Source organism: Eretmochelys imbricata, chromosome 18 (assembly GCF_965152235.1).
Source record: "Eretmochelys imbricata isolate rEreImb1 chromosome 18, rEreImb1.hap1, whole genome shotgun sequence".
NCBI lineage: Eukaryota > Metazoa > Chordata > Testudines > Cheloniidae > Eretmochelys > Eretmochelys imbricata.
Window position 1 is genome coordinate 12,797,956 of NC_135589.1, and position 17,269 is coordinate 12,815,224.

The window sequence follows — 17,269 nt, forward strand, 5'->3', positions numbered from 1 at the left end:
ATCAAGGGTCAGGTCGGCTTAACTACAGCACTCAGGGATGTAGCTATGTCGATCTAAACTTGACGTGTAGACCAGGGCTCAGTCATCAAGGCATTTATGTTGTACTCATTTTAGCGATATCCTTAACATAGCTGGCGCACGAGCCTTCCTCTCTGTCACACCTGCCAACTAAAACAATAATTATCACACACTACCTCACTGACTAACTCATTCCAAATCCCAGCTGAAATGAATCATATCTCTCTTCTCTCTCTAACTGTATTTTTTCTATTTCAAAAGCTTTATCAAATTTTACCTAAAGATCCAGAAATAAAAACACTGTCTAGGGGCCTGGCCTGAATGTCTCTCCCATTCAGAACTGCATTTTGTTATTATAGCGTATTGAGCCTCATAAATCAGTTCCTGCTAAAGCACAGACTAGAGAGTGGGACGAAGAGGCCCGATTCTGGAAAGTCTATGGTTAGTAGTAACGGCATCATGTATGCCCCCTGCCTATCAGACCAGATAAACAATCTGGGGAAAAAACACACTGCAGCCAAATAAGGCAACTCCCTCTCTAGTCACAACCAAGGTAGACCAAGGTTTCATATGATGGGAATGGAGTCATTTACAGAGCTTCAGCATTCCCAGTTGGAAAGAGCAACAATGCACTTTTCTAACACATGGCTGCCACAAGTACTCCTTTTCTTTTTGCACATGGCTCACAGACTCCCTTCCCTGGAGAGCAAAAGGGCACAAGTTGGGGAAGGAAGAGGGGGACTTTGATGCATACACATACACGCAAACTCCCATGGGGTGGAGGAGTATAGGCGAGGGGAATCCATGGCACACACCCCCTCTCCCTGGGGGGGTGTTACACAGGGGGCAGGGCGCACACCCCCATCCCCAGAGGAGGTTACATGGGGGGGTTTACACAAGGGGCAGGGCGCACACTCCATCCCCAGAGAAAGGTTACATGGGGAGGGTTTACACAGGAGGCAGGGCGCACACCCCCATCCCCTGAGGAGGTGACATGGGGGGAGTTACACAGGGGACAGGGAGCACACCACCATCCCCAGAGGAGGTGACATGGGGGGAGTTACACAGGGGGAAGGGGCACCCCCCATCCCCAGAGGAGGTGACATGGGAGGGGGTTACACAGGGGGAAGGGGCACCCCCCCATCCCCAGAGGAGGTGACATGGGGGGGGTTACACAGGGGACAGGGCGCACACCCCCATCCCCAGAGGAGGTGACATGGGGGGGTTACACAGGGGGAAGGGGACACCCCCCCATCCCCAGAGGAGGTGACATGGGGGGAGTTACACAGGGGGAAGGGGGCACCCCCCATCCCCAGAGAAGGTGACATGGGGGGGTTACACAGGGGGAAGGGGGCACCCCCCCAATCCCAGAGGAGGTGACATCGGGGGGTTACACAGGGGGCAGGGGGCACCCCCCCATCCCCAGAGGAGGTGACATGGGGGGGTTACACAGGGGGCAGGGCGCACACCCCCATCCCCAGAGGAGGTGACATGGGGGGGTTACACAGGGGGAAGGGGACACCCCCCCATCCCCAGAGGAGGTGACATGGGGGGAGTTACACAGGGGGAAGGGGGCACCCCCCATCCCCAGAGAAGGTGACATGGGGGGGTTACACAGGGGTAAGGGGGCACCCCCCCAATCCCAGAGGAGGTGACATCGGGGGGTTACACAGGGGGCAGGGGGCACCCCCCCATCCCCAGAGGAGGTGACATGGGGGGGTTACACAGGGGGCAGGGGAACCCCCCCATCCCCAGAGGAGGTGACATGGGGGAGTTACACAGGGGGCAAGGGGCACCCCCCCATCCCCAGAGGAGGTGACATGGGGGGGTTACACAGGGGGCAGGGGGCACACCCCCATCCCCAGAGGAGGTCACGGGGGGGGGGGCTGAAGCATACTCCTCTCCCCATTTGGGGGGGTCAGACAGTGGTGCAGGGCGCTCCGCCCCTCCCCAGGGGGGTGCAGGGGGCATACACCTCCCCTCCCGGGGAGTTATGTGGGGGAGCAGGGGGCGCACACCTCCCCCCGGGTGGGGCACAAAGCCCGGCCCCGCTCCCAGCGCGCGCGGAGAAGGCTCCGGCCCCGTTTACCTGGCTGGGCTGCTCCGCCTGCTCTGAGGAGGCCATATTTCCAGACCCAGCTAATCCATCCCCTTCCCTATGGATGGAACTACCTCAACCCCGAGCTCAGGCAGAAGCAGTCACTTTCCGATAAACTGATAGGCCTCAGCCCTGGGGACTGCCTTGACCCCTACCTGCAATGAGTCTGTCCTGTCTCTGAGCTCCATCGCAGGGCACAGCTTGTGGGGCGGTGGTGAGCAGTTTCAGCTCTGACGTTATTTTTCATGTATTTGCTTATTAGCCCTGAGGTTATTTTTTTGGTCATAGCATAATTAAAAGCCACTGATTTATCCACTATTGCTTCCATATTATTTATTTATAGTTCATGGCCATATATACAGTGTGTTCCATGTTTAGTATATTATGTTATAATCGCAATGTATTTAAGATAACTTATAAAATGACTGAGGCCCCATCTGCATGGATTAGCATGCAGGATTTAAAGTCCATTTACTGTCATAGCTATCAATATTAATAATAATAAGTGGAAATTGTACAGCAACAAATGCTCCTTAGTCTAGTTAGTTGACTTCAATGGGACTGTTTTAATGAGTAAAAACAATAAGCTTGACAATGTGAGTGATCTTACATGATCACACCTTAAATTAGACTTGATAAAAGGGATTTAAAAGTCAACTTCTGCTTAAGTCAATGACAAAACTCTTATTGATTTCAGTGGTGTTGTATTGCCTATTATTTCACTGTTTTGGTTTACACACACAATTGTTTTTCATTATTATGTTATTTTGATAGCTCCCAAAAGTGTGATAGGTACTAAACAAGACAAATAATGGGTCAGATCCTACAAACATTTCTGTGAGTAACTATATTCTTGACTTCAATGGGACTACTCACATGAGGAAAGTTAGGACCTGGTCCTATGTGCATGGAGCTCCTTCACTGGATTGGGGCTATACTGATGCACTCATATGTTCACAGAAGCATACTCCGAGCTGTACATATATTTTATTTTTATATATATTATATTTCACAGTTGGTAAACATGTTTATAGCTGTGTTTATTAAATGCATATGAATATGTATATGCATTTAACTATGTAGTAATTTAATACTCTTTTTAATGGTACCACACTATTTTGTATATATTTACACTGTTTCCAGTTCTCACAATTTTTTTGTGAATCTCTTGCTAGTTGGGATTTTTCTTAAAGCCTGAGCTCCTGGAGTAAAGTGATTACAGAATATCAGCTTTGGTTTAAAAAAGCTTTTATGGTTGTGGAGAAAAGCTTGAAAATGTGACTGAGCATACCCTATAGGTTCAGAAACCAGAAAGCAAAAAATAAAAATCCCAAATTTAATCTCTACATTTTAAAGTCAATCACATGATTTTTAAGGGATGACTCGTGATTTTGAACTATTGTGTGTTGGCAATACTGCATTTATATATTATATTGTGTTGTGTGTTTGTATATGTTTTATTGGCAACATCCTATGCTGCACACGTTCCCCTCTGTAGTTCAGTTTTATGCCCTCTATTCTTTAACCTTTAAAACTGAAAATTACCCTGGAACTATTGACAGCACGCCACACATACACACACACAGAAAAAAAAGACTAAAATGCGCTCCTGCCTTTTTTACGCGGCCTGATGGGAGTTAGAGGCTGGTCTGGCGGGAAAGGACTACATCTCCCAGCATGCAGGGGGAGGGGGAGGGGGAGAGGGAGGCAGCGCTAGGCAGGGGGAGAGGCCGCGAGGCTGATATGTAGAACGAACTACGTGGCCCGGCGTGCACCGGGGTTGGGTCTGTGGAAGAGCCACGCTCTGAGAGCAGGACTACAAGGTCCGGCATGCAGCGGGCTGGGGCTTGTCTTTGGGCCGAGGGGAGCGGCTTAGCTGCCGTTGCTCCTCAGCCCCAGGGCTAGGAGTAGGAGATGGCGGGAGAGGCTCCCGGAAGCGGGGAGGGGGTCTCTCCGCGGAGGCAGTGCCTGATCCGGCGGAAGAGCCAGCGGGAGCACTACGGGGTGGCGGCCTCCTGCCTGCGGGAGCTGCGGAGCAAGGGTGAGGGGGAGTGGGGCAGGGATCCAGGCGATGGGGGAGGGATCCTGTAGGTGGGGGGAGGGGCAGCCTGGGAGAGAGGGAGCTGGGGGGGGGGCAGGGAAACAGTAAATGGGGGGGAATCGGGGAAGAAGGATGGGGGCGGGGAGGTTTGTTGCAGTCCCCCTCCCCTATCATACTGTGCCGTCTGCATTACTCCAGCGAGCCTTTCCTGTTGTGGTGGCCCCTCTCTTTTCACAGCTGGGCAACCCCACATTGGCGTTGTGGGGAGGAATCGGGCATAGGAAACAGGGTGTGAGAGAGGTGCCGTGTGACTGGGAGGGTGCTGGGGTTAGATAGAGCAGTGGCTCTCAAACCTTTCCAGATTACTGTACCCCTTTCGGGAGTCTGGTTTGTCTCACGTACCCTCAAGTTTCCTCTCACGTAAAAACTACTTGCTTACAAAATCAGACGTAAAAATGCAAAAGTGTCACAAAACATTACTGAAAAATTGCTCACGTTCTCATTTTTTTACCATATAATTATAAATCAATTGGAATATAAATATTGTATTTTACATTTCCTTGTATATTATATAGACCAGTAAAAACAAGTCATTGTCTATGTGAAATTTTAGTTTGTACTGACTTCGCTCGTACTTTTTATGCAGCCTTTTGTAAAACAAAACAAATATCTAGATGAGTTGATGTACCATTGAGGCAGAGATTCCCTTTGTGGACTGCGGGTAGGCTGCTGGGAAACTTTAGTTTTATTTCAGTACTGAAATTGGCACTGTGCCACGCTGGCCCATTCTGCTTCCTGCTGGGGGTCTCTCCACAAGTGGTGCTGGGCATCAGCACCTTGGCATCATGTACTACATGAGTGAAGGGCTGCACTTGGGAACTTTCCTTGGCCAGCTATCCATTCAACGCATGGCTTTAAGATTATGAATTTTAAATACTGTTGAATCCAGACTTTGCCCATGAAATGTGATCCTTGGCATTAATAGCCCCCTGGCTTATGAGTGATGTGTGTGTAGAGCCCCACTGTTGGTTTCTTTAGGTTCTAGGAGGCTGGCAGAGTTAAATCTCCCACATGCCCAGAGGCACTGAGCTATCAAGTCCCACATACATCACTGTAGATGCTTCTCAGGTACAGCTCATGTCATGTTAAAGGTTAAGCCTTGTAATTGCATTAAAGATTTTTAAGCTCCATTAGAGACGAAAATTGTTTTGGCTAAATCTATACTATTCCCTTCAGAGAATACAGGCTGTGTGTACTTGTCTTGTGCTCTTCTTTAAAATGACTATGTAGGTTTGTCTTGCATATGCAAGTATAAATGGCTAAGAGAGTCTTCTGATCTCTTAAGTCTCCTTGCCTCTGTGGGTTCCCCTCAACTGCCAAGGTGCTGATAGGCACTACAATCACTTAAAACTGTTGACAAACAATGGATGTGTGTTGCTGGACAAGCCTTGATGCCTAGTGCAGCTGGAAAGGCATTCTTATTTATTTGTGTTATCTGGTCTGGCTGGGGGAGCTCCCAGCCCAACCTCTCGACACCCACCTGTTTCTCCTGGATCTATCCAGCAACATTTCATGAGTCTGTCTGTCTGACCTTTCCACCTTTTATGTCGTAGACCAGCAGGATAGAGGATTAAAATTGAGGACCTCTCCTGGTGTCAAGATAGGGAGATTTGGAAAATGTGCACGTGAAAATGTAGTTTCTAGGCTGCTCAGCCACATTTAGCCTTGTAAAGGAGGATGAACTCCCAGGAAAGGAGCATTTTTTGAGCTTGTATCAGGAACAGCATTAAAAATGTGGATTGATGGAGACAAATTAGTAAACATAAACCAGAGAAGAGTTGATGTACAGAATCTGCATGTCGACAGGGGCCATTCACTTACCTATCCTAGCGGTAGCCCCAAGGGAAATTTGTGTCTGTCATATGTGCATAAAGGACAGTGTTTTTGCCTTGCCAAACTTCCTTCTGCCTCATGAAAACACTTTATCTTCTGTAGCCTGTGACATTCTGGCCATTGACAAGGCCTGGGAGCCCATCACCTTAGTTCTGGCAGAGGATGGCACCATTGTGGATGATGAAGATTACTTCCTGTGTTTACCGCCCAACACCAAGTTTGTGGCACTGGCCAGGAATGAAAAGTGGACCAGCAGCTCCACAGGTACAAGGCTGGAGGGGAACGTATTGTGATGGAGTTTCCCCGCTTCAGGGTGCCACCTGGGACTGGGGTCCCACTGAGCTTGCCACACTTATGTCTTAACTTTCCAGACACCAAGACCTCCACTGAAGATGGACTGATGACTCTGCTGGGGGCCTAGTTTAAGTTACCACCTCTGCACTCCCTCGCCTTGGGCTTGAGCGGAGCAAGTGTTACAGACATGGTGATATTGGTCCTTTGCCCTCCTATTCACTTACAGAAACTCGCTTGTGCTGAAAACTGAGGAAAGGACAGATGATGATGATGATTATGGTGATGATAATTAAGGGGTGGGAAGAATAGCAGCCAAGATTGAGAAGAGGTGTGAGGGACAATTCTTTCTTCACAGGAAGTCTTGACATAGACACCATGAAAAGAGACTTTTTAAAAAATGCTTTAAATGTTAAACACCCCATTCTCCCTCTAATCTCACATAGACAGATCAGTGCAAGAGGCTGAGTCCAAAAGGCTAATGATTATTTCCTGGAAGCAACATTTTGAACACTCTCTAATTCTAGTGTAGATTTCATAGCTGTGATTCCAACTCTGAGGTAAGAAAACCCCTCTAGCTCAAAGCTTAGAAGCTGTTTAATTTACCACATCTATCTCCTGTTCAGCGGCTTTGTTCATACACCCCCTCAGTAAGGGCTTTTTGGATTTTGTTGTTGTGATCTTTGCAACCATGAGTTTTTCCACTCTTATGACTGTGGTCATTTCTCAAGTGTCAGATGGGGGCACAGCCTGGCTCTCAAGGGAGTCCATAGATGAAGTGGATAGCGGTGAATCGAAGTGGAAGCATCTGGCAAGACAGTTGAAGGATGACCTGTCCAGCATCATTTTGATGTCTGAGGAAGACCTCCAGGTATAGTGAGAACCCATATGTCACACTTCTCTCCTTCCTTTAGTTTCCTCATTAGAGGGGAGATGGTGAAATCTTAGGAAAGGAAAATGCATACTGTTGACTTGGCTCTGGTGCAGGAGTGAAGTTCTGCTCTTGGGGAAATGTTCTCCCAATGGAATGAATAGGCTTTTGAAAATGACACTGTGTAAATCATTCTTTTACACACACAATACACCATCTGTTCTCCATTACCTCGCTCACTTGATCCAGCATCCCTCCTCTCCATGCTGACTCTCATCTTTTCTACCTTCTCTCCCATACTGATGCTATATCCCTACAGTTTTTTGGTTCTCAGACATAGACTGATTCATCTCTCATCCCATGTGTTTTTTCATTCCTCACGAAGCTCTTAGTTCCTTCCTATAGGGTTTGTATCCTGGCCTCCAACCACACCTGTCCTTTTTGTTTGTCTTGCACTTTGGTCTATGGAGGGGTTTAGAAGACTTGATTATTGGTTCCAAGTAAATGATCAGCTGCATGCCAGAACACTTCCCGCCCCTTAACATCTGTGCATAACAGGATTTAGTCTTAATGATTGCTGCTTGTAGTACTCATTCAGCAGTCTGGATCAAAAGTTACTTTCCAAAAGCCAGTCCCTGTTGGTGTTGGCATGTCTCACTCAAACTGATCAGTGGGGCTTTCGCTGTAAAATTGTTAGAATTTCTCTGTGTTGTTTCAAAAGTAGGCAATAATTTCACACCTTTCTGAGGGACATTTGACTGTAGGTAAAGAACTTTGGCTTGTGGGAGTGCCAGTTAGAATGACTTATAACCTGGCTGACTTGACTTGGAAATGCCTAATAAACTTGCTGTATCCTTGCAAGGTTTTGAGACTTTTTCTCCGTACGTGTGACTTGGGAGGTATGCCATCTTTATAGCTCTGTTGTAGTCAGTCCGATAGAACAATTAAAATGAGGCTTACCTAAATCGTTCCATGTAGCAGGACTCCACTGTTTCGTTTAGGTTCTCATTGATGTACCATGTTCAGACTTGGCCCAGGAGCTTTCCCAGAATCAACCAAAAACCCAGATGTTACAGGACACCCTGCAGCAGGCGCTGGACAGACGAGAAGAAGAACGCCAATCCAGACAGCTTCTGGAACTCTACATGAAGGCCTTAAAGAATGAAGGCAGCATCTTAACCAAGGCATCAGGTAAGGAGCATGAGCAACTTTCCAGAGACATCTGAAAGGGATTAAAGGGGAGGGGAAATGAGAAAGCTGCATGAGCCATTGCTGCTGTGAAGGAGCTTGTGATGACGCTGCTGTAGTTGGTGCAAACTGATCAAACTGCATTCCCAGCCCTCCACTTGTGTTCATGCTGCTGGCTACTGTTAAACACTGTCTCCCTGCTACTTTTCAGAACCTGACGCTGCACCCAGGGAGGAGATGAATGTAGTTAACACTGATAGCAGCAGTGCAGGTGCCTCCACCAAAAGATCACTCAGTAGCGGGATCCTTGCTGCACTGAAAGAGAAACCTGCCCCAGAACTCAGCTTAGACAGTCAGGATCTAGAGGTTGGTAACTTTTGGTCTTCACCTTGTTGTAGGCAGGCTGACTGGCATCTCCCTGTGCAGAGAAGGGATGTAGGAAAAACTGTCCTTTCACCTCTGGAGACCCAAGTGTTAACTCTAGTTTAAGGCACAAAGGTAATGAGATTTGGTCTTCTCTCTCCACTTTATTAAACCCTGGTACAATATAGTGATCTTTTGTTCAAAATCCCAGCACTGTGGAACCTTGCCACAGCATATACTTCCTCCATGCGTGGAGCTCCTCTGTGGTATCCTGTCTTTTTCCCAAGCAGTACAATTACTCAAATTCCCTTCTCCCCAAAAGGAACCCATCATGGGAACTTCTTGTGAGCTTTGTCAACTGGTCATAGGAAATGGTCACCCAGAATTCAAACTAGGAATATTTTACAAGCTAGCTCTTTGAATGCAAATCTGCATTTAGCAGTATTTTTTTTCTTTTCATATTACCAGGCCAGCTAAAGGTCCCAGTAAAACAGAAAAACAACGTAAATAAACCCTTATCTTGGAAAGGTGAAGGTTTCTAGAATTGCCTCTCATCCTGAAGAGTTTTCATCTTGGTTGCAAGGACCTGTGACTTCCTTGTTTGTTTCTTTCTACTGTTGACAAAAGGGAGTGTAAATGTATTGATTTTGTTTGGCTGGAGTTAAGTCATTCAGGCACCTACTGGACCTTTCTAGCTCCTAACTTCCAGATGCCAAGTAGAATTAAAAACAAATTAGGCTTGAAAGGTAGAAACTTTAAGTCAGGGAATTGTGAAGCTCAAGGATAAATGTGTTAGACCCCAGTGAATTTTTGGTCTTAATTAAATATACCAAATCATTGCTTGTGTTTCAGCAGTTCTCTCATGGATCCACCTATTTTTACTTTGGGGGGAAGGGTTCAGTTCAGGAGGAGTGTACCACTAGAAGAAATTCTGGCTGTTGTAAAAGACAAGGTGTGGGGCACTGAGGATCAGTGTGTCCAACTTTTTATTTCACAGCTGGTTTTCAAGGAAGACACAGAAGTCTTGGCTCTGGCACTGTGCTGGGATAAGCAGAAGACTGAAGCTCTCCAACAGGCCTGTGATCAGGAGCTCTCCAGGCGCTTACAGCAAGTGCAGGCTCTACGCTCCCTGAGGAGTATATCAAAGGGCAAGAAAAAGCTGCCCTGGGGAGACTGGTTGAGTTCAAAACGCAAGAAGTAAGAGACTTCGCAGCACTGCTGCTGACGGTGCTTTAAATGTCAAAGAAACATAAGTCTCTTGTGTATTAGAGCCAACACAAGCAAATGGTGTGTTAAATTCCCCAAGTACCATAGTTTTCTGGTCATACTATGCCCTGCCTCTAGAGAACTAAAAACTGGGCTTGTCTCTCCCTCTGTGTTGTTAACAGACAGGTTTAATCCCTCTAGTGAGAGTCTAGGATCTCACGTAACCAAAGGCTTTATTTTTTTCAGAGTAGTGGTACTTGTCAAATTTTCTGTAGTCCAGAAACCAGTGTCCTGCTAAATGCTGCATTAGAGAGGTATTTTTGAATGAAGAACTGGGAGCCAGGTGCTCTTGAGTTCTAATCATTATCTCTTCCCTCCCGTCTTTCAGATGCGGGGAGTTACTTACTCAGAGGGGTACTGTGAGGCTAAGCCTTGGTGTACTCTTCTAGTTTTACTGGCATACCTATGTCAGGTAGGAGGGGGGAAATCACACCCCTAACAAACATAGTTGTGCAATCAAAGGGCCTAGTGTAGGTGTATTTCTACTAGCAAAAGAATTATTTTACAGGTATAGCTTACTCCATTCAGGGAACTGGTTTAAGCAAGAGAACTTTTGCTAGCATAAGCTGTGTCTCCACTTGGGGTATCTGTGGGTTTCCTCTACCCATATACTGGTAACTCCTTTCAAGTATAGACAATGCCCAAGTTAGAGGGCACTTTAAACGCTGTGTGAGCATGAGGGTTTTCATACCAAATTCTGAGGCTGCACAGGAGAGTGCAGACCAAGCACATTCTCTTCAGATTATTTTCTAAACAGAGTGCAATAGTGAGAGATGCAGTGTTCTCAGTGCCTGTTCCTGGTGAGGTTTATTACAATTTGTTGTAGTCAGACTGCCAGTGTGCAGACTTTTTCCAGCTACCACTTTATGTGGTATTGACTGAGAACGAGTCTGGGATCCAGGGACTTGAGGTTCAAATCCTGGTTCTGATAATCTCTTGCTGTGTAACTGATCAAATCATATTTTAACTTTTGTGCCATTATTTCCACATGCTACTACCTCCCCCTGCGGGAGAAGAGTGAGAACTGATGTTTGTCAAGCATGCCGAAAATTAAAATGCTTGGTTTTTAAAGGGCTTCAGGGAGAAAACTTCATTTTTGGGCCTGTCTATATTCCTATATTTTTATACAACATAATGACACTGTTCTTATTGACTGGCCCTTTTTTTTTAAAATAATTTGGAACACTTTTAATGGAGAATTTTAATATTAAAAGCTTATTATACTATTAAGCTGTTTTATTGTGATGCTCTCACATACTGCCTGGCTTGCTATATATCTCCAAGAACATGACTGTCTAATTATTGGAAACACCCTGATATCACCCAAGCACCAAGGGGGCTTGTCGTCTCAGACTTTTTTTTTTAATTGTAGAGTTTGTGGCAGTTAGCCTTCCCAAAGGTGCCATTTGGCCTTGACCCACATTAATGTTGGTAACAGTGCATTAGCACATACATTCTCTATTGATAGTTCTGTCCTAGGAGAGCAAAAGATAAAAATGCTGAAGCATTTAAAAGGGGCGGTGAATATTTAATATACACAATTATACAATATTTCCAACATTGCAAAACCCATTAATCTAACATTAGGTTAAGCATTGGAGTAGATAAGTCACTTAATGTATAGCAAAGCTGAACATTCAGAAATGCCCCTTGTGTACAGATGTTGCAATCTAGCTTTTAATGAATGAGCCATAACTACAATGCTTACTGTAGTTATAATGAACATAACCCTGAACCAGTTCTAGTGTCTCTGATGTAACTTAAGCAAAAATCTGCTGTCTTATAGGAAAACTAAGTTTAACTTTTATTTCCTATAAAACCATGCTGAATCTTAATTAGGAGTAGGTGTGAGTTAAGGATGTCATTTACTTCTTTCTAATTGAAAGGTATTACCTAGACTTAAACATGGGATCCTGATTGCCAAGAACCTACTGAAGTGCTGTCTTGTCTCTATGAAATAAAAGCTCACTCTTGGCCTGAACTACGCCTTTCTTTTACAATGGAACAATATGTGTCCGTGAGTTGGACAGGGAAAACAATAGTTTCACACTACTTATTTACCTTCTCACATTGTAAGCAATTTTCCTGCCACAGGGGATGGCTTTTCTCCTGTTGTATGCTGCCATAGTAGCTGTATAGAATGTTTGTTCATGCTACTCAGGCAAAAAACCATACCTTATTCAACTGTGTAAAGATAATTACTCGAGTACAAATTCAGCAATGAACTAGACCAGCCAGCACCATGCTTTTCAGTTTACTGATTTTCCTACTGGGCAAAGAACAGTTGAAGGCTTGCCAGCTTTTTCATTATAAAGCCTTATATTCTGAGGGGTACATTTCATGCAAAGCTGAAACTTAGTAAGCAAAAGTTCAACCCAGTGTTGAAGATCCTGTTGGGCCCCCATTTATGTAAGAGAAACAGAAGTTGCATGATGTGGGACTCTATCCTGGGAAGCAGTGACAGAAAAAGATTTGGGGATTGTGGTGGATAATCAGATGAATATGAGCTCCCAATGTGATGTTGTGGCCACAAGAGCTAATGTGATAACTGGGATGCATAAACAAGGAAATCTCAGGTAAGAGTAGAGGTTATTTCACTACTGTACTTGGCACTGATGTGACTGGAATACTGTCTCAGTTCTGGTGCCCATAATTCAAGAAAGATGTTAATAAATTGGAGAGGATTCAGAGACGAGCCATGAGAATGATGAAAGGATTAGAAAACATGCCTTAAAGTGATAGACTCAAGGAGCTCAAAAAGAAAAGGAGTACTTGTGGCACCTTAGAGACTAACCAATTTATTTGAGCATGAGCTTTCGTGAGCTACAGCTCACTTCATCGGAGCTCAATTATTTAGCTTAACAAAGAAGGTTAAGGGGTGATTTAATTACAGTCTATAAGTATCTACATGGGGAACAAATATTAGCTCTGCAATCTAGCAGAGAAATGTATAAAATGACCCAATGGGTAGAAGTGAAGCTAGACAAATTCAGACTAGAAATAAGGTGTAAATTTTAAAAATTGAATACTTGATCATTGAAACAATTTACCAAGTGGTGGATTCTCCATCACTGACAATTTTTAGATCAAGATTGGATGTTTTTTTTTCTAAAAGATACGCTCTAGGAATTATTTGGGAAAATTCTATGCCCTGGGTTATAGAGGAGGTCAAACTAGGTGATCACAACACTCCCTTCTTGCCTTGGAATCTATGAAGCTTACTCTTAATTTATACTAAACAGTAATGAAAGATGTGTCTCATGTATAGGTTAATGTTGACACAAAAAGCAAACTACTGGTAGTTGTAACAACATTAAAGATAAGGGTGCAGATATTAGAAAAAACAACACAAACTAGGTCTTCCAAAAAAATTTAAACTAAGAGAAGTGAAGTCTTTCCCAGAGCAAGCTTTACAGTGATGTAGTATAAAGTAGGAGGTTGTACCAGCTAAAGGTATGAAAAACCTAAGGAGCAAGAATAAAAAATAGCATGATCCTTGCAGCTCCACTATAGATAATGCCAATGTAACTATTTATTAAACCTGCTCCTGCAGTCCCTCCTCCCCTTAGAGAATTTTGGGGAAATGAGAACTGCAGGATCAGACCACGAGTTGTTGGGCAGTTGACATTTCAGCCTTTTATCTGAACTGTAGCCCAAATAGTAACAACTTGGTACTTTTCAAGATGCTCAGTCTCTATATTTGCACTCCATTTCAATCATAAAATTATTTCTGTCTATACATTTCTATTCAGTTTTTATTAGAGAATGAGGATGGGGAGAGAGAGTCTAATCACACTTATTACAAAGGGATAGTATTTGTTCACAGAGAAGCAGTCACTGATAATATTCATCCTGATGAAGGCAGCTGTTGCTAAAGCCACTCTAAAATAGAGCTTCAGGAAGCTATTTTGTTAGCAGGAGGAGAAAGTCTTCCGGAATAAGTTCCTGCAGGGGGACTTTTCCCATGCTCGAGGTTGTTGAATGGCAGACCTCTCTTGCCGGTTGGCCAGCTCTACCTCCTCCTCCGTCAGGGATGTGTCCTCCATCTGGGATATCCAGTCAACCAGTGCAGAGAGGAAAGTGGGCAAGGTGCTTCTCTTTACCTCTGTCCGTTCCTGCAAGTACTTGTAAAAAAAGAAAGAATTATTAATCTTAGGGGGAGAAACCCTTCCTCCAAGTGAGAAAGGGAAGCCTAAAGTGTGGCTGAAAGGCACATCCTGGCACAGAGAAGAAGGTCACCTAACATCTACGTCTGTACTTCCAGCAACAGTTGCCAACTATTTCTATCAATGTATTTCAGCAACACTGGGGCAAGCTAGCAGTGTGCAAAATCATGGTTTCCCAATTACTTTTTTTGCATGCTCTGAGTCCAGCAGTAAGACATTAGGGGGATACTTAATGTTCATAAAACATTGAATTCCTCATTTGAAAAGAGCTGTTGCTGATCACAATATTATCTTTAAGTCAACACAATCATTCCATTCTCATATGGAAAGGTAGAGCTGTTCCCAGGGCCATATAATGATAGCTTAGGCATCTTAAAGGAACACCAACTGGAAATCTAGTCAGTTATTAAGAAGAACTAAAAGATATTGCACCTGCCAATTTCTTTGGTCATACAATCATCTTCCTTTTTGTTTTAAAATTATTTTATTTTCCCTATTGCTCAAGACCCAGGCAAACAAGCTGCTTATATAAAAGAAATGGAAACTGCGTACACAGTAAACTGACTTTTTCCCCCTCTAAGATTTCAATTAATAGTAGTCATAATGTTACTTGCCATAGCAGGTATAAAAGACAGAAGCATTATTTTTAATGTGTCCTTTTAAAAATTCTGTTACTGTCTTCAACATCCTTTAAAAGTCTCACCAAAAAAAATGTCAAGAGCTTTCAGCTAATAAAGTACAATGCTGTAGCTCATTCTATAATTTCAGTGAAAAATCCTTTTTTAATGGTCAAGTTTATGTACTGGTTCTTGGATCTTTTTCAAAAGAGTACAGTAAATCAAACACTTAAAGCTGAAAACTCTTTAAATGGCTAACTTAATGACATTTTTTTAGAAACTAGTAAAAGCATTCAATTATCTTTATAAATTAAGGTACTTTTTTAGTGTAGACACATATAGGCAGCTAAGTGACTAGGCCATTATGTTATTGGAGTATTCAGTTCAGAGCCAGAGTTCCCTGTCTGGGGCTGACAAATCTTTTACGGCAAGATAGGATCATTTATAATGAAAAGTGCTAACGCACTTCAACAAACTGCAGCTCCATTGAGTTGCGACCATTTCTGGGGTGGAGGAAACAGCAGCTAACTGACACAATGATTGTATGTGTATGTTGCGGGGAGGGAAAGATTTTTGGTAAGGGACAACGGGTCAAGCCATTATGCTTATTAAATTTCCCTAGGACTTTAATGTCAGGGGAGCACAGACAGGACCCCAATGTTGAAAGTCTCATCTAAATGATGTACAAACAACATAGTACAAACAAAAAGAAAAGGAGTACTTGTGGCACCTTAGAGACTAACCAATTTATTTGAGCATGAGCTTTCGTGAGCTACAGCTCACTTCATCAGATGCATACCGTGGAAACTGCAGCAGACTTTATATATACACAGAGAATATGAAACAATACCTCCTCCCACCCCACTGTCCTGCTGGTAATAGCTTATCTAAAGTAATCTTCAGGTTAGGCCATTTCCAGCACAAATCCAGGTTTTCTCACCCTCCACCCCCCCACACAAATTCACTCTCCTGCTGGTGATAGCCCATCCAAAGTGACAACTCTTTACACAATGTGCATGATAATGAAGTTAGGCCATTTCCTGCACAAATCCAGGTTCTCTCACTCCCTCACCCCCCTCCAAAAACCCACCCCCATACACACACAAACTCACTCTCCTGCTGGTAATAGCTCGTCCAAACTGACCACTCTCCAAGTTTAAATCCAAGTTAAACCAGAACATCGGGGGGGGGGGGGGGTAGGAAAAAACAAGAGGAAATAGGCTACCTTGCATAATGACTTAGCCACTCCCAGTCTCTATTTAAGCCTAAATTAATAGTATCCAATTTGGATTTGTGCTGGAAATGGCCTAACCTGAAGATTACTTTAGATAAGCTATTACCAGCAGGACAGTGGGGTGGGAGGAGGTATTGTTTCATATTCTCTGTGTATATATAAAGTCTGCTGCAGTTTCCACGGTATGCATCTGATGAAGTGAGCTGTAGCTCACGAAAGCTCATGCTCAAATAAATTGGTTAGTCTCTAAGGTGCCACAAGTACTCCTTTTCATAGTACAAACAAGGCAGTTGTTGAGGCAGGTCAGCCTTTTGGTACTCTGAGGAAGTACCAAATCCCCACTAAAGAAAGGACTGGGATAAACAAGAGGAAATAGAGGGCACAGAGCAGAAAAAGGGGGAACTGAAACAAACCAATACCTCAGATTCTCCTGTTATTAGATCCTGGCAATCTGAGTACCCTGTGGCCCCAGATGAGAAACTCTTGTTCACCTGGGTACAGTGCAAAGAAGAAGAGTGAATAACAAGCATTATAGATATAATGGGTTTTTATCCATTCTCCGCTTACCTTGCTGTCTTTCAATATGTGTCTTTCCTGTATTGGACATGCAGCAGCCCCCATCATCCAGGAGACAGAAGTCAGCAGAAGAAACAGGCAGAGTGGTGGATGTATGTGGAACACTGCCTGATAGAGCTCTGCAACAAGCTACTTCCCTGCCTCGCAAGTTTGTTTTTTTTTTCTCTGGGCTGGAGCAAAACGTCCAGCTCAATTATTTTTATATTACAGCAGCCCCCCTTTTCTCAGCTTATGCAGTGACGTAAAAAAACCAAAGAGCAATTAACTTCCCAACAATACACTGTTTGGATTTAACCCTTAATTAGCGCTTCTGGATTGTGCTGCTATTAAAGTGTGTATTTGCTGTTAATTTAAGCTGCATACGCATTCTGTTTGCTAAAAAAACTGCATCATTTCCTCACCATTATTCCTATATTCCAGGCAGTCTTGAGTACAAAATAGGGTGATTTAGCTGCAAATGATTCATGAGGGTGGATTTTGTGCATGGGTTTGGAGATGGGAGGAGAGGCTGCAGAGTCAATTTAAAGGCAGAAGCATTGCACCTTACACTATCCTGAATGATCAAAGTTTTAACCTCTAACATGGCAAGAATCCTCCACTGCAGCAACCCACTGAAGTCATGGGTTTCAAAAATGTAATGATTAATA

General features: G+C 44.1%; 2 protein-coding genes across 5 annotated transcripts in view; one reads left to right on the forward strand and one right to left on the reverse strand.

The window, feature by feature from the left end:
* The window catches only part of PEX14 (peroxisomal biogenesis factor 14), a 104,742-nt gene extending 102,581 nt beyond the window's left edge, over positions 1–2,161 (reverse strand). Inside the window, exon 1 of the mRNA XM_077837423.1 lies at positions 2,108–2,161. Coding sequence (XP_077693549.1) covers positions 2,108–2,143 — 36 coding nt within the window. The 5' untranslated portion in view covers positions 2,144–2,161. The remainder of the gene's footprint in view (positions 1–2,107) is intronic.
* A 1,820-nt stretch (positions 2,162–3,981) lies between these two features.
* Positions 3,982–16,971, forward strand: DFFA (DNA fragmentation factor subunit alpha). Of its 4 annotated transcripts, none has more exons than XM_077837052.1 (7): positions 3,982–4,157; positions 6,153–6,314; positions 7,073–7,212; positions 8,214–8,403; positions 8,612–8,766; positions 9,761–9,960; positions 16,658–16,971. In XM_077837052.1, the coding sequence occupies exons 1-7, from the start codon at positions 4,031–4,033 to the stop codon at positions 16,860–16,862; spliced, it is 1,179 nt and encodes a 392-aa protein (XP_077693178.1). In that variant the 5' UTR covers positions 3,982–4,030; the 3' UTR covers positions 16,863–16,971. The 4 variants fall into 4 exon arrangements, with proteins under 4 accessions (XP_077693178.1, XP_077693180.1, XP_077693182.1 ...); XM_077837054.1 differs by having other exon boundaries at positions 16,661–16,971; XM_077837056.1 differs by having other exon boundaries at positions 9,761–9,838.
* The last annotated feature ends 298 nt before the right edge of the window (positions 16,972–17,269 follow it).

Coding starts and splice junctions, on each gene's coding strand:
- DFFA (XM_077837052.1), top strand. CDS start 4,031: ATGGCGGGAGAGGCTCCCGGAAGCGGGGAGGGGGTCTCTCCGCGGAGG. Junction 8,767..9,760: donor TAGACAGTCAGGATCTAGAG/GTTGGTAACTTT, acceptor TTTATTTCACAG/CTGGTTTTCAAGGAAGACAC. Junction 9,961..16,657: donor TTGAGTTCAAAACGCAAGAA/GTAAGAGACTTC, acceptor TTGGACATGCAG/CAGCCCCCATCATCCAGGAG.